Here is a 17,323-nt window from a genome sequence, read left to right on the forward strand (position 1 = left end):
AACAAAACAATGACCCCAACCACACCTCCAGACTGTGTAAGGGCCATTTGACTAAGAAGGAGAGTGATGGTGTGCTACGCCAGATGACCTGATCTCCAGTCACCAGACCTGAACCCAATCAAGATGGTTTAGGGTGAGCTGGACCGCAGAGTGAAGGCAAAAGGGCCAACAAGTGCTAAGCATCTCAGGGAACTCCTTCAAGACTGTTGGGAGATCATTTCTGATGACTACCTCTTGAAGCTCATCAAGAGAATGCCAAGAGTGTGCAAAGCACAAATCAAAGCAAAAGCTGGCTATTTTGAAGAACCTAAAATATAAGACATATTTTCAGTTGTTTCACGCTTTTTTATTAAGTATTTCATTCCATATGTGTTAATTCATAGTTTTGATGCCTTGAATGTGAATCTACAATTTTCAGAGTCAGGAAAATAAAGAAAACTCTTTGAATGAGAAGGTGTGTCCAAACCTTTGGTCTGTACTGTTTTATATAAAAGATTGCACGGATAATGTAAGTCTCCAATCGCAATGGATGTAAAATGTGTGTTCGCAAGGGATGTGAAATGTGTTTCTCGAAAAAAAAAAAATCCTAAAAACCTAGTATTAGGACCGCGGGTTGTAAGGACAGACACAAAGTCAGGTAGTCAGACATAGAACAGCATTATGTACAAGAGTAAAAGCAATCTCTAAACCTGAAGAGTCCAGGAGCCCTTGGGGACCTGCTCTACAACCTAGAAGAAAACTGCAAACAACTACATATAAATAACTTAATTTAAGTGTTCCTTCTATACATTGATTTAAATAACCTGTAAACAGCCTTCTATTTGTCCCGCACCCACTCCAACCAGGGTGACGCTAGCAATACTGCTGGAGCACGGATAAGATCTGCTCTACTGGGCATAGACATGGGGATGGGTGAGAACAGTTGTTTATTACAGAGGGTGAACACTATTTCCATGGTTTGGAGGGTGGGCTGATGCTGCGGATAGACCGGGAGCTGACCGAACTGGCAGACGATGGGACTTGGCTGTTTCTTGAGTTAGCGGTTTTAGACTCTGATCTTCCAGTGGATAATCTGCTGAGACGGCCTAAAAGAAACAAAAAGTAGAGATATAATCTATATTGCAATATGTATTATATTCAAATGTTTAGGGTCTCCAGTAGCAAGACATAGGTTTATATTTAGTAAGCGAAGAAGTATTTAACCCCTTCACCCCCTGGACAATTTTCCATTTTTTTTTTCGCTCCCCTGCTTCTGAGAGCTGTAACTTTTTTTATTTTTCCGTCAATCTTCCCATATAAGGGCTTATTTTTTGCGGGATGAGTTGTACTTTTGAATGGAACAATTAGTTTTACCATATAGTGTACTGGAAAAAACGACAAAAAAAAATCCAAGTGTGAAAAAATTGCAAAAAAAAGTGCGACTACCTGATTGTTTTTGAAATATATTATTCACAGCATTCACTATATGGTAAAATTCACGTGTCTGTGTGATGCCTCAGGTCGGTACGAGCTCATAAAAGTAAACATTTACTTGTTTGGTGTCTATCTAAGGGGTTAAAAAAAATCACAACTTTGTGCAAAAAAGGCGCACTTTTTGCGCCATTTCCCACAATCCGTAGCGTTCTTATTTTTTGGGATCTATTATGGCTTAGTGACTGCTTATTTTCTGCGTCTCAACCTGACATTTTCAACAGTACAATTTTTGTGCAGATGCTTCCGTTTTGATCGTTTGTTATCGCATGTTATGCAAAATACGCAGTGACCAAAAAATGTAATTTTGGCATTTGGTAAATGGTGTAGCGGCTAAAAAATTCCAATCAGTTTAATTGATTTTACATTTTGATCAAACGTTTCTGAACGCAGCAATACCAAATATGTGAAATTTTTTTTATTTTTTAACCCTTTCATTTTCAATGGGCCGAATGGGGGGTGATTTGAACTTTTGTTTTTTTTTTTAATTTTTTTTATTTTTTAAAACTTTTTTTTTTTTTTGTTACCAGTCCCCTAGGGGACTATAAGGATCAGCAGTCTGATCGCTCTTCCATTTCCACTCTTTCATTTCTCCAGATCACAGCTACACAGCTGAGATTTGCAGAAAAGCAGCTCTCCTATTATACACCGCAGTCTGCCGGGTGTAAGAGGAAGTGACTCATGATAGCTACAGTAGTCATCACATGACCCTGTGCTACCATGACAATTATCGGATCCACGAGATCACATCACGGGACTTCCGATAGTGCCAGGTAAGTGAATGCTTACCACGGAGCGCAGTTTCAAAATGTGACAGCAAGATTCAAGGGGTTAACAGGCGCGAGTGGAAAGCGGATCCACTCATGCCTGAGAGCCACACATGTCAGCTGTCTAAATCAGATGACATGTGCAGGGATCGTTGCAGACTGTCTGCGGCAGGGATTAACCTCACACGATCTATGACATACCCAGTACGTCATGTGTTGTGAAGAGGTTAAAAATACAAAAAAAAACAGTAGTACACCAGTGACCAAAATATCTGCTGTACATGTTATTAGGTAGTTCCTTACATAAGTCCGCTATTTTTCTAATGTTTTATAGGGAACCTGTCAGCAGCGTAATGTGGGGAAAGAGACCCTGATTCCAGAGATGAATCACTTAGTATACTGGGTGCAGCAGTTGTGCCACAATCCATTTTCTCTGCTGTAGATATAGCAGAGCTCAGAAAGAAAAGATATCGGCACATCCAACGTAAAATAATTTCCTTTCTTTATTGTCACATGGTATTAAAAAAGTTCATCCATATTTAGAAGACCCTGACGCGTTTCCGATGCAAAAGAGCGTCCTTAATCCATCCATGAATAAGAACGCTCTTTTGCGTCGGAAACGCGTCAGGGTCTTCTGAATATGGATGGACTTTTTTAATACCATGTGACAATAAAGAAAGAAATTATTTTACTTTGGATGTGCCGATATCTTTTCCTTCTATTCCAGTTATAGTCCACCTGGCAGACTTCATATCGTTGCACTCCATGGACGTGTGGTGACCTATTCCATTGGGCATGTCAAGCTTTCCTCCACCTCGTCTGTTGTTGTTTAGAGCTCAGAAAGCTGACCTTGCCCACATTACTGATTAGCAGCTTTCTATACATAAAAGCCTACAATATTGAACACCACTCAAACAAATGAGCCATGATATCAATATGAATAGCCTGGTTGTCCACCAGTGGAAAATATTTAAACCTATAGAAAAACTACACTGGAATAGATAATCAAATTTAATCTTCATTGGAACTTTAATCACGTGTGTTGCACTCGCACATTACACTTGTTATTAATGCACTTTATTTTGCTCATTATATTATCTATTCATATGGATATCATATTCATATATGTAATCAAAGTATTCATTAACTAGTTATACACTTACTTACATTTTTATGTATGTATTAAGTTATTTGTATTTTGCATTTTTTTAGCCCCATATGCAATTTATGTCTTGTTCATAATATATATATATATATATTGTGAGGTAGCACGGTCGGCTGCGCAGCAGAAGACACGGGATCCAGGCATTAAGGTTTTCAGCACACGGTTTAATGTCCAAACAAAAGTCCACAGCAATATACATGTGCCTCTCCAGCAGAGAGCTCAGGGAGTTCTGTTCACTCCCTCACACCCGGCACACCTGCCCTCGTTCTGGTTTCCATTTAACCCTTCCTTCGTAGCCCAAGTAGCGGGCTTCCGTGAGTCCCAACGCACATTTCTTGGGATTGGCTGTCAATCCGGCTGTTCGAAGCGCGTCCACCACCGCTTGTACCTGTTCCAAGTGGGTCTGCCACTCGGAGCTGTAAATAATGATGTCATCAAGGTACGCTGATGCATACGCCTGGTGGGGTTCCAGCACTAAGTCCATCAACCTCTGGAACGTGGCCGGAGCGCCAATGTACCCAAAAGGCAAGACAACATAGTGGAAGAGACCCTCTGGCGTAACAAAAGCGGTTTTCTCCTTGGCGGACTCAGTCAGTGGCACCTGCCAGTACCCCTTGGTCAGGTCGAGCGTGGTAAAATATCGCGCCTGTCCCAGCCTATCAATCAGCTCATCCACCCGGGGCATGGGGTAGAGATCGAACTTGGATATTTCGTTCAATCTCCTAAAGTCATTGCAGAACCTTAAGGAGCCATCGGGTTTTGGTATTAGGACAATCGGACTAGCCCATTCACTCCGGGATTTTTCGATGACCCCCAGGCGTAACATTGTCTTTACTTCCTCCGATATGGCTTGTCGTCGAGCCTCCGGTACCCGGTATGACTTCAGGCGTACCTTCAGGTGGGGCTCGGTGACAATATCATGTCGTATCAGACTGGTCCTACCGGGCAGCTCGGAGAAGACATCGGGGTTCTGCTGAACCAACCGTCTGGCCTCTCGCCTCTGAGTCTTGGTGAGGGCTTCTCCAATCCTTACTTCCGGTTCGTCCTCTCCGGAGGTCGCTGGAGCCGGATGTGAACGACCCGAAGAGGAGGGAGATGGGGAAAAAACAGCCATCAGGCTTTCCCGTTCCTGCCAAGGTTTTAATAGGTTGACATGGTATATTTGTTCAGGTTTCCGCCTACCGGGCTGCAATACTTTATAGTTAACCACCCCGACTCTTTCCTTTATCTCGTAGGGGCCTTGCCACTGAGCCAGGAATTTACTCTCCGCCGTGGGGATTAATACCAACACCCGATCCCCGGGTTTAAAGGTCCGCACGGTGGCTTGTCTATTGTAGCGGCCGCTTTGCGCGGCCTGAGCCTCCTGTAAATGCTCCTTCACAATTGGCATGACCGCGCTTATGCGGTTCTGCATACCCAAAATGTGTTCAATCACACTTTTATGGGGGGTGGGCTCTTGCTCCCATGTTTCCTTTGCCAGGTCCAACAATCCCCGGGGATGTCGCCCGTATAACAATTCAAAAGGCGAAAACCCCGTGGATGCCTGTGGCACCTCTCGTATGGCAAACATCAAATAGGGAAGCATCATATCCCAGTCTTTCCCGTCTTTGGAAATCACCCTTTTGAGCATGGTTTTCAGGGTTTTATTGAAACGCTCGACTAAACCGTCCGTTTGAGGATGATACACGGACGTACGCAACTGCTTGATCTGGAGTAGCCGGCATAGCTCTTTGGTCACTTTAGACAGGAATGGGGACCCCTGATCCGTAAGGATCTCCTTGGGCAACCCCACCCGGCAGAACACAGCAAACAACTCCAGAGCTATAAGCTTTGCTGCAGTATGTCTGAGAGGTATCGCCTCGGGATACCGGGTGGCATAGTCAACGATCACTAGGATGTGTTGGTGCCCTCGAGCGGACTTTACGAGGGGCCCCACCAGATCCATCCCTATCCGTTCAAAAGGGACTTCTATAATGGGTAACGGTACCAACGGACTGCGAAAATGGGTCAGGGGTGCGGTAAGCTGACACTCCGGGCAGGTTTCGCAGAACCGTTTTACCTCCCCAAAGACCCCGGGCCAATAGAACCTTTGCAATATTCGCTCCTGCGTTTTCTTGACCCCTAGGTGGCCACTCATCAGGTGTTTATGAGCCAAGTCGAGGACCCGCCGGCGATGCGGCTGGGGCACCACCAACTGCTCTACCCCCACGCCCCGTATTTCATCTACCCGGTAGAGTAAATCCTGCTTAAGAGCGAAATGGGAGTACCTTACCTGGGCACCGGGCAGCTGTGCCACTCCGTCAACCACTGTCACCCGACTCCGGGCATGTATTAATGTAGGGTCCTGGAGTTGGGCTGTCCCAAACGTATCCGGGGACGCCTCCAACTCCGGGATGGGTTCGACCGTCTCAGCCTCTCCTGCCAATACCTCTAGGGGCGACCTATCGGGTTCACATTCTGTCCCTATCATGGGAACCCCTACGGCAGGTGTCCCGGATTCAGGATTGTAGGGCTCAGGTCCCGGACTGACCAATATCTGAGGAGACTTAGGGGGTCCCTTCCATAAAGTCCAAAACTAGGGCAGATACCTTCCTAGGATCACGTCATAGGGAAGAGTGTTAAGAAGTCCCACCTCATGTTTGACCTGACCGCAAGGTGCTGTGATGGTGACAATCCCCGTGGGATAGTCTCGGCGGTCCCCATGTATGCAAACCACCCCCACGGTACGTCCTGTGGCCTTTACTTTAGCCCTCAAGGTGGATCGCACAAGGGTCACTAAGCTTCCGGAATCCAACAAGCCTGTAACCGGACATCCATTCACCTGTATTTGGCACAAGTGGGGCTCAGTCTCTGGGGAGACCAGGTCAGCGGTACACACCACCTGAGCATACATTGAACCCCGCCGGGTAATCCCACAATCCATGGGCTCCGTGGCGAGTGGACCCTGGGCTTCCATATGTCCCACCCGCTGGCACCGCCAACATCTAATGGGGACAGAAACCCCCTTGACGGGTTGTCGTTTAGGGTACAGAACCTTCCGGACCTCAGGAATGGTGGGCGCGGCCTCAGACGGGACGGTAGGGGACTCCTGCACCGTTGTCAGCGGTGGGTCCTTGGCCCTAGGCTTGGAGGGGCCGGACCGACGGGCGGTACGCAAAGTCTCAGTGTCCCGTATCAAGTCCTGCGTAGCCACATGCCGCTCTTCCAGGGACACTAATTGGTCCAGGGTACTCGGGTCACCCTGTCCTACCCACCGTTGGATGGTGACGGGTAAAGTGCGCACAAAACAATCCACTACTACCCTTTCCACCATTTGCGCCGGGCTCAGAGTGTCAGGCTGCAACCACTTTTTTACAAGATGCAACAAGTCATAGGCCTGGGAGCGTACGGGTTTGGCTTCCTCATAGAACCACTGATTTACCCGCTGAGCCCGTACATAGGTATTCACCCCCAACCGAGCCAGTATTTCGGCTTTCAGGGTCACATAGTCAATGGCGTCCTCGGTACAGAGGTCCAGGTACACTTTTTGGGGTTCCCCCGTCAGATAGGGCGACAATACCTCAGCCCACGGGGGGGGTCGGCAGCTTTTCCCGCTCGGCCACCCGCTCAAACACCGCCAGGAACGCTTCCACATCATCCCCCGGGGTCATCTTTTGCAACGCTTGTCTCACCGCTTTCCGGACGCTGCCGTCGTCACCCGGTCCTGGGTTTGTTGCTGCCGGTCCGGCACGGATCGACTTGGCCAGGAGAATCATCTGTTCTTGATGTCTTTGTTCCTGCAATTGCAAGGCTTGCTGCTGACGTACATTGGCCTGAACCAGCTGTTCTTGGTGCCTTTTGTCCTGCGCTTGCAAGGATTGCTGCTGACGTTCCAACGCCCGGAGCAGGTGTGCATTGGTCTGTTGCTGCTGTGCATTAGCCTCTTGTAGCTGTGCATTAGTCTGTTGTTGCTGCTTTAGTATGTCCTCCATGGCGTCACCGGGTTTGGGCTGTAGAATAGCCGCTCGAATCCAGGACATGTGCTACTGGGTCACCAGGGATGGATGCTACACCTCACCGACTGTCATGCCCGCATTCTCCACCATATGTGAGGTAGCACGGTCGGCTGCGCAGCAGAAGACACGGGATCCAGGCATTAAGGTTTTCAGCACACGGTTTAACGTCCAAACAAAAGTCCACAGCAATATACATGTGCCTCTCCAGCAGAGAGCTCAGGGAGTTCTGTTCACTCCCTCACACCCGGCACACCTGCCCTCGTTCCTGTTTCCATTTAACCCTTCCTTCAGGCTGCAGGAAAACAGCATTAACCCTGGAGTGGATTTACTTTCTATCATGGAGTGAGCACAACCGGGGCGAGACATACCGGCCGTCATAGATAACGCCGGTCACAGTCTCATATATATATATATATATATATATATATATATATATATATATATATATATATATATATATATATATATATATATATATATATATATATGTTTGTCCTGTTTTTATTCTTCGGTATAGTGCAATATTTAGATTTATCTGTATGAATAATATTATGATAATTATGAGCATATTTTCTTTCCTTACATATAGGTTTCAAATTTTCCTATTGGGTGCCATTTTGTTTCAGTGCGCCTGTTTTGTAGTATCTACGGTATTGTAGTATTGTATGCACCTCTGTCAGTGTGTTCGGCGGTACCTTACACTTCCGCATTTTTGGAACGCATTGAGGTCCATTTACTTGCTGTGCCGGTGTGCACTAGTGTGTATGGCACTTCCACCCGGCGGAATGTATTAGCATTTTAGGGGAGCCTTTTTCAGTTACCCCGCACATCGATGTTATACTTGTAACTTACTTCCAGTTTCCGGACGCTTATGATCCCACATCCGGAGTCTGTTAGCGTTTGGGGCAAGTTTATATTTTATGCTAATGTGCCCCGCATTATTTGAAACCACCAATGCAGGGATGGTTGCGCTATCCCCTGTATGTTTATTGGTCCTTTCTTACACAGCGCACCATGATTGTTGATAGGCTAATTATATCGCTACTATAAAAACCGGCCTTGTTCTTTTCACTCATACGCCCATGGTAAAAACCACGGCGAAATGCGTCAGGGTGTCCCACTGGTAAGGTTTTCCAGCATGTGACTGGGTGGTACAGAATTTTTTCTGCATATGGCAGTTTAATTATGTAAAATGTTGCTTATCAGGATGTACTGTTCATAGATTTATTAAGTCACTGTATCATTATAAGGCTGTCAATTGGTGACACTATTTAGTAATTTTGATTATTTATTCCCAGTACAATATGTACATCCATATTTCTGTTATTACATTCTTTGCCATTGCAGCTTCAATATCATCTGCGTCACTCAGTTATGCTGCATCTCCTTTATGTCATAGTCTTACTGTGCATCTGTTTTTATGATGGTTTTGGTATGTTCCAATAAAGATTAATTTGATTATCTATTCCAGTGTAGTTTTTCTATACGTTTAAAGCTTTCTATACATATTGTATGTTGACCGTAAGCTGTTTCTAATCGGCGCTGGTGATGAGGATGGACCAGGAGGCACGCGGGCAGCTAGTCCAGCACAGCACTGACAATCATAAAACCCTTCTGTCTTTGTTTTGTTTTGGTTTTGTTTTTTTTTAAACAACAGCACACAGCCTAATCAGTAACATCGCTGAAAAATCAGTGTCTAAGAAAAGTAAACAAAAATAAATAATCTGAGAACTTATTTGGAGTTTTTCATACAACATACTGCTATGTGCAGTAAAAGTGTGGCAGTAAAAACACAAAACAAACAAAAATAAAAAAAATAGTAGTACACAAAATTTTGTTACATATTCCATTATACAGGGATTCCGAGAACGTGTGTGGGAGGGGAGAGGGCATATGGACCAAAAATGTGAGAAGTACCATTAGGGAGCAAGTACATCTACTACTAAATCCAGCAACGAGCAATATAATCTGCCTTAGATCCCCCCCTTCACACGTCAGTAAAAAACACACGTTTTTCAATGACGTGATAAAAGGTGCATATGTCCCTCCGTGTGCCGTGATTTTGGCACATGTGTGATCTCCATGTGCTATCTGTGATAATACACGGAGATCAGGTACTTATACTCACCTGTCCACGCTGCTGCTGTCTGTGGTGCTGAAGTCTCCTGCGATGCTGTCTTTGGCCACTGCTGTCTCCCCTTCTGCAGCTACTTCCGCGTCGCTGTGCAGTGCATATGTATGAGCATAATTAACCAGCCTGGACGCAGAGACAGCAGCAGCTGAAGACAGAAGACAGCATAGCTGGAGACTGGTGAGCTTAAAAAGCTTTTTATTTTAAATGTACGTCATTTTTTTTGTAAGTGTTACAAGGCTCACACGATACTGTGGTCCGTGGGACATCTGTGATGCCAGAAAACAAACCGGACATGTCTCTGTGCGGGACAAGTGTGTACACCACACAGAAACAAGCCAGCGAGAAATCCCTGATGTGTGACCAGACCCATTGATTTTAATGGGTCTGCATATGTCCACGATTCTGGTACATATAAAAACTGCAACACATGTACCAGAATCACTGACGCGTGAAGGGGGCCTTAAGGCTGCATTCACACATTTATACGTCAGGGTCCATGATCATGGACTGTGATTCTCCCTACCCAATCTCAACAGCCTCACAGTTGTCATATTCCAGTAAGGAGACGAGCGGGATATCCGTGCAAATAGACTGCAACACACAGATGTGTGAATTGGGCCTTACAAATACTTGTGAAACAAGGGGTCATTCTAAAGATCTCACTGAATTTGAGCATGGTCCTGTAATAGGATGGCACCATTGGAACAAGTCAGTTAGAACTTTCTTCCTTGATTCCACAGTCACCTGTGAGCATCATTATTGAAAAGCAGAAGAGCTTGATAACCACAGCCACAAAGTGAGACCACATGAAGTAACAGATTGTGGTCACCGAGTGCTGAGGCGCATAGTGCATAAGTCACCAACGCAACTGCAGAGCCCCAAACGTCTTCTGGTTTTAATATCAGCACAAAAACTGTGCTCTGGGAGCTTCACAACATGGGTTTCTATAGCCAATAAGTTGCATTTGCAAGCCTTACATCACCAAGCACAATGCTAAGCGATAAAGTGGTGTAAAGCATGCCACCATCGGACGATGCCGCGTTTGAAGTGTTCCATGGAGTGACAAATCACATTTCTGTATCTGGTATCCTGATGGACAAGTTTGGGTTTGGTGAAAGCCAGGAGAACATTATGCGTCTGACTGCACTATGCAAACTGTACAGTTTAGTGGAGGAGAGATAATGTTATGGTTGTGTTTTTCAAGCTTTGGCCTAGGCCCCTTAGTTCCAGGAAAAGGAAATCTTAATGTTTTATTATCCTAACACATTTTGGACAATTGAAGCTTCCAACTTTGTGAGAACAGTTTGGAGAAGCCCATTTTATTTTCCAGCATGACTGTACCCCAGGTGCACAACGTCCATAAAGGCATGAATGAGTTTAGGGTTGTTGAATTTGACTAGCAGCACAGTGTCCTGACTAGTGATGAGCGAGCACTTGCATACTCGGGTACTCATTAAGAGCAGTTGGATGCTCGGATGGGTGCAACTGGAGTATATTGGAATATTGAAAGTCAATGGGTGACTAAAAAAAAAATCTTCAAGAAAAAAGCCCCCCAACCATTGACTTCGATTAGATTTAGTACACGAGTCATACCCATCCGAGCATCCAACTGCCCTTAACCCCTTCAGCCCCCAGGCACTTTCCGTTTTTGCGTTTTTGTTTTTTGCTCCCCTTCTTCCGAGAGGCGTAACTTTTTTATTTTTCCATCAATCTTGCCATATGAGGGCTTGTTTTTTGTGGGACGAGTTGTACTTTTAAATGAAACCATAAGTTTTACCATATAGTGTACTGGAAAACAACAAAAAAATTCTAAGTGCGGAAAAATTGCAAAAAAAAAAGTGTGATCGTACAATAGTTTTTGGGATATTTTATTCACTGTGTTCACTATATGGTAAAACTGAGATATCCATGTGATGCCTCAGGTCGGTGCGAGTTTGTAGACACCAAACATGTATAGGTTTACTTGTATCTAAGGGGTTAAAAAAATTCACAAGCTTGTCCAAAAAACGTGGCGCACGTTTTGCGCCATTTTCCACAACCCGTAGCGTTTTCATTTTTCAGGATCTGAGGCTCAGTGATGGCTTATTTTTTGTGTCTCGACCTGACGTTTTTAACAGTACCATTTTTGCGCAGATGCTACGTTTTGATCGCCTGTTATTGCATTTTGCGGCGACCAAAAAACGTAATTTTGGCGTTTGGAATTTTTTTGCCGCTACGCAATCCGATCGCTCTGCACTATCTGCAGATCTCAGATTTGCTGCTTTACTTTCAATGCCGGCTGTATTCCGGCATTGAGAGGAAGTGAGTCATGTTAGCTACAGGCGTCATCACATGACCCTGTGCTACCATGGCAACCACCGAAAGTCACGTGATCATGTCACGTGACTTCCGGTGGGAGCGGGGTAAGTGACTGCCATGGCAGCGTCCATATACATATCGCTGCCAGATTTTGGCAGCGAAATGTAAGGGGTTAATGGCCGCGGGTGGAAGCGATTCCACCCGCGGCTAGCAGGCACACATGTCAGCTGTTGATAACAGCTGATATGTGCGCGGATCGCGGCCGCCAGCCGGCACGCGATCCATGACGTACCCAGTACGTCATGGGTCGTTAAGGGGTTAACAAGTATCAAGCATGGTAGTGCTTGCTCATCACTATTCCTGACCTCAACCCTGCTCATCCAACATCAGTATGTCTTCACAAATTACTTCAGACAACCTAAAAAATCCTGAATGTAAACCTGTTTCAGCTGTAAAGTGGGTTAACTTAATTCATAGGCAGTTATATGATGTCACAGAAGCTCCTATAAACGTGTAGGTGTCAGGATACTTTTGTCAGGGATGAGATGTACAAGGCTCTGGTTTGGTTTCTCCAAAAGATGAACCTAGTGTTTGTAGTTTAATATATTCCAATACCTGCTCACAACCTGTCGTCACGAAGGGCACAACATCACCCATAGGTTGTATGGTTAATAAAAAGATTCATCTATATTATATTCATAATAATAAAAAAATGGACACATGTATAACCATAAAACACAAACAAATCTGCCCCAATAGAGCTAATTTTTCCCTCCAAGATCCTGAGCATTGAGTGACTGGAACAAGAATTTTAGACATTTATGGAGATATATGTTACTTTCAACTAAAATCCTTGAAAAAGCAATAGATCTGCAGTGATAGCAGTTTCCCCATTATTTTCTATAAACATATGATATTTTGTTAGTATATACAAATTAGTAAAATGTGTTTTCCCACACAGCCATTAATTTTTATATAAATAGGGACCTCAGAAGCCTGTTATTCTGCACTACTCTAGAATTTTTTGTATTAACTCTTTCAGGAATAATGACAGTACCGTAAAGCCCATGTGCCATTTTGTGCCTAGTTTCTATCATTTAGCATATATCTATGCTCTCTTGTTCCACCACAACTTCCTATAATGAATGAGAGGGTGAATCCTAGGAACATGCACCCATGACCGTAGGGGAGCATTGGCAACAGCCTTCCTATATATCAGAACAATGAATGGATAATCCCTGCAATAAATCATGATCCTAAACAGGTCAATGTTTTCATTTTGTGAACATATAGCTGGTGAGCACTTACTGGCAGTGTCTGTTGGCATGAGCAGTTTCTCAAGGTGTTGTTCTATTTTCTCCAAGTCTTCACAAGAAAATCTGCACTTCTTCTCTGCAGCTGTGAGAGGTTCTTTTAGGGTGGTCCGTTTGCGAGCAGATTTGGATTGTATTGGTTGGGGTAGGCAGGTGGCTGGGAATGAACCGGTTGTAAGGCCGTCTGGAAACTTCTGTGCTATGACTTTCAAACCTGTGCAAAAACCACTTGGGTAAGAGGTCAACTCATCATATGATCTACACAGTTTAAGTGCTGCTTTTAAAGTGGTTTTCCCCACAAATAAGGTTAATTTTAAAGTTAATTTTAATCAATAGATCATGGAATAATAAGTTCCACAATTGGATGTGTTTTAAAAAAAAAATGTTCTTGTGCTGAGATAATCTTACATATGTGTCCCTGCTGTGTACTGTGTAATGGCCGTGTCTGACTGTACAGGAACATGGTCTGATCATATCACATCTCCTAGGCCAGGGAGGAAGCAAAATAATATACGGATATTACAGCAGGTGATCATCGCAGACTCTTCCCTGCCCATTTTTAAAAATGTGTTACCTTAAAGAAAGAATTATTTTCGATCTCATGAAGTAATGTCTATATGATCAGATCATGTCCCTGTACGGTCAGACACGGCCATTACACAGTACATAGCAGTGACACATATAAGATTATCTCCGCACAGGAACATTTTATTTTAAACATTCTATTGTGAAAATTATTATTATTTCAAGATCTATTGATGAAAATTAACTCGGTTCATGGGAAAGTCTCTGTAAATGTTCTGTAACACTTCTCGTACTAACTAATCCCACATTATATGCTTGAGAAATAACAGTAACAATTAAAAGGGGTACCGTGGGGAAATAAAAATGTATTTCAATTAACATTCTGTCTAGAACTATAAAGGCTCATATTACTCATATGCCAATTCATGTGATTTTATTACTAGTCACTGTAACATCTATGTCAGATCATCAGGGGGATTGGCTTGGTTCTTGCTCCTTATGCAGGCATGCCCACTGACAAAGCCATTTCTCTGCAGTCACAGATCAGGGAGTGTGGCTTGCTTCATGTAAGACAGCCCCCTGACCAAGCCTCATTGCAGGCTGTGTACAGGTTTGATGTACCTACTCCACCTGACTCCCCGCTGTGCTATGCTGCCATGCTCTATGCCACATAAGAACTATGCAGGAGTACAGAATAAGCCATGAATGCGCATAGTGTGTACGGACATCGCTGCTGTGCAGCCTATGGCTATGTGCGCACAGTGCGTTTTCCGCTGCGTTTTTCGAGTGCGTTTTTGGCCTCAAAACTGCATGACTTTGCTTCCCCAGCAAAGTCTATGAGTTTTCAATTTTGCTGTCCGCACACAACTGTTTTTTTAAGCTGCGTTTTTGAGCTTAAAAAAAAAAAAAATGGACATGTAAATTCTTTCCTGCGTTTTTCTGCGTTTTCCCCCCATGCATTGCATTGGAAAACCGCAGAAAAAAAACGCAGAGATCAAAAACGCAGTAAAACGCAGCCAAAAACGCACCAAATCGCGGTAAAAACGTATGCGTTTTTTGCCGCTTTTTTTTGCCGCGGGTGCGTTTTGGTGCAATTTTAGCGGCCAAAAACGCACAAAAATGCAGCGTCAAAAAAACGCAGTGTGTGAACTTAGCCTAACTGCACCTTTACAGCTTGTATGTGATCTGTCAACATGCAGTGACAACTGGAGAAGTAAGGAGATAACAATGGCAGTATAACACCAAAAGGAAAGTGATGGAGAGTGAGAATATTAAACCCACACACAGCCTGTGATAAGCTTTGGTCGGCAAGGGGCTATCTTGCATAAAGAGCATTATGCAAGCTACAACCCCTGATCTATGACTGCAGAAAGAAGACTTGATTAGGAAGCTTGCTTGCCTAAGGAGCTAGAAGAAAGCCATGTCCTCTGATCTCTGCTGTAGTTTACCAGAAGGGAACAGTAGCAGCAGTGCTGTAATGTGATGTCACAGTGAGTACTAGTAATATTACATGAAATGACATAAGAACAGGAAGGATATGACTCTCTTTACCTTTAAGGTGAACCTGTCACCGGATGTTTATACTTACCTAGTGGTCGGGTGGGCGTCTCCGTTCTCCGGGTCCCACGCCTCCTCTGCTCAGGGCAGATCAAAGTGCTCCTGCGCAGGACCTCACTGTCGGCTAGCGTAGATGACGTAGAACGCGTTATCCACACTAGCTTCAGAAGGACAAAGATGGCCGAAAGAAGAGGCGCGGACAGGAGAAAGGAGACGCCCATGCGACCAGTCTGCTCCGCACCGACCGTTAGATGAGTATTATGAACATCCAGTGACAGGATCCTACATTTTTATTTTCCCAGACAACCCTTTTGATAATGTGAATAAAGAGAATTTTGTTTACTTACCGTAAATTCTTTTTCTTATAGTTCCGTCATGGGAGACCCAGACCATGGGTGTATAGCTACTGCCTCCGGAGGACACACAAAGTTACTACACTCAAAACGTGTAGCTCCTCCCTCCCAGTATATACACCCCCTGCTAGCCAGTCCTAGCCAGTTTAGTGCAAAAGCTGAAGGAGGACATCCACCCACAAGAAGAGACAGAGTAAAAACCGGAAGAACCGGAACCTCTGTCTACAACAATAACAGCCGGTGAAGACACCGGAACAAGAAACCTGCCAACAGGCAATAGGGAGGGTGCTGGGTCTCCCATGACGGAACTATAAGAAAAAGAATTTACGGTAAGTAAACAAAATTCTCTTTTTCTTTATCGTTCCTATGGGAGACCCAGACCATGGGACGTTCCAAAGCAGTCCATGGGTGGGAATAACCAGACAACTGAGAAGCAGGCAAAACCTAACTTCACAAATGGGCGACAGACACCTGAAAGATGCGTCTGCGTAAGCCCACGTCTGCCAAAGCATAAGCATGCCTTGGATAGAGCTTCGAAAAAAGTATGCAGACTAATTCGAGCTGCAGTCTGACAGACCTACTGAGCCGTAGCCTGGAGCCTGAAAGCCCAAAAGGCACCGACAGGTCTGATCAAATGTGCTCTGATCCCCGGCGGGGAAGGCACTTGAGTACACTTGTTGGGCCTCGGAAATGGCCAACCTAAGCCAACGACCCAGGGTCGGCTTAGATGCCGAGAGACCGCTACGCTGACTAGCGGTCAGCACCAGAGAGAGGTGCACTGCCTAATAACGGCGGTGCAAGACACATAGATCCGGAGCGCCCGCACCAGATCCAGGATATGCAACGCTTTCTCAAACGATGAACAGGAGCCGGACAAAAGGAAGGCAGGAAAATTGCCCCGGATAAGGTGGAAGCAGTAACCACCTCAGGGAAAAAAGTCCGGAGTCGGACGGAGACCACCCTGTCTTGATGCAAAAGGCCAAGAAGGGGGTGACTCCGAGAGAGTACAGCTAGAACTCTCTGGCGGGAAATTATAGCCACTAGAAGACTACTTTCTGTGAAAGATGAAACAAAGAAACCTCCCTAAGAGGCGCAAAGGGGGGTTTCCGGGAACCGGGAGGACCGGATTAAGGTCCCAGGGCTCCATAGGCCGCAGGAAAGGCGGAATAATGTGAGATGCGCCCTGAAAGGAGCGCACCGGAGCCAGCCGGACGATACGCCGCTGGCACATACTGACAGAGCCGAGACCTGTCCCTTATGAGGGAGAGTCCTAGCTGTAAACCGGACTGTGAAAGAGACAGGAGGGTCGGCAAGGCTAAAAAGGTCAAAGGACACTTTGAAGCTCGAGTCATAGCGGAGATGACTTCAGGAAGGATACCAGAAGTCGCCAAGATCCAGGACTCAAGATCTGCGCCATCAATCTGAGAATCCAGAATTCTGACGGAAAAAACGGACCCTTTTGAGAAAAGGTCTGAACGGTCCGGAAGATGCCATGGCAATCCAACGGACAGAAGGAGCAGGTCAGGGTACCAAGCCTGCCTGGGTCAGTCTGGAGAATGAGAATGACCCGACGGCCCCCTTAACTGATCTTGCGCAGGACTCTGGGCAAGAGGTAGAGACGAAGCTGGGATCAAACATGAACCAGTGTGCCTACCGCAAAACCTGAGGATTGTGGACCACGGTTGGACAGCTGAAATAGTCTGCCTCGCAGTTTTCACATCTAGGATGTGGGCTGCGGATATGGTG

The 17,323-nt window shown here is 45.2% G+C and overlaps 1 protein-coding gene across 1 annotated transcript in view; it reads right to left on the reverse strand.

Moving 5' to 3' along the window:
• Positions 1–397: 397 nt before the first annotated feature.
• The window catches only part of CEP41 (centrosomal protein 41), a 125,048-nt gene continuing 108,122 nt past the window's right edge, over positions 398–17,323 (reverse strand). The window contains exons 10-11 of the mRNA XM_075345351.1: positions 13,138–13,356; positions 398–1,085 (exon numbers count right to left, since the gene is read on the reverse strand). Coding sequence (XP_075201466.1) covers positions 946–1,085; positions 13,138–13,356 — 359 coding nt within the window. The 3' untranslated portion in view covers positions 398–945. The remainder of the gene's footprint in view (positions 1,086–13,137; positions 13,357–17,323) is intronic.

This window comes from Anomaloglossus baeobatrachus, chromosome 4 (assembly GCF_048569485.1).
Source record: "Anomaloglossus baeobatrachus isolate aAnoBae1 chromosome 4, aAnoBae1.hap1, whole genome shotgun sequence".
Taxonomy (NCBI): Eukaryota; Metazoa; Chordata; class Amphibia; order Anura; family Aromobatidae; genus Anomaloglossus; species Anomaloglossus baeobatrachus.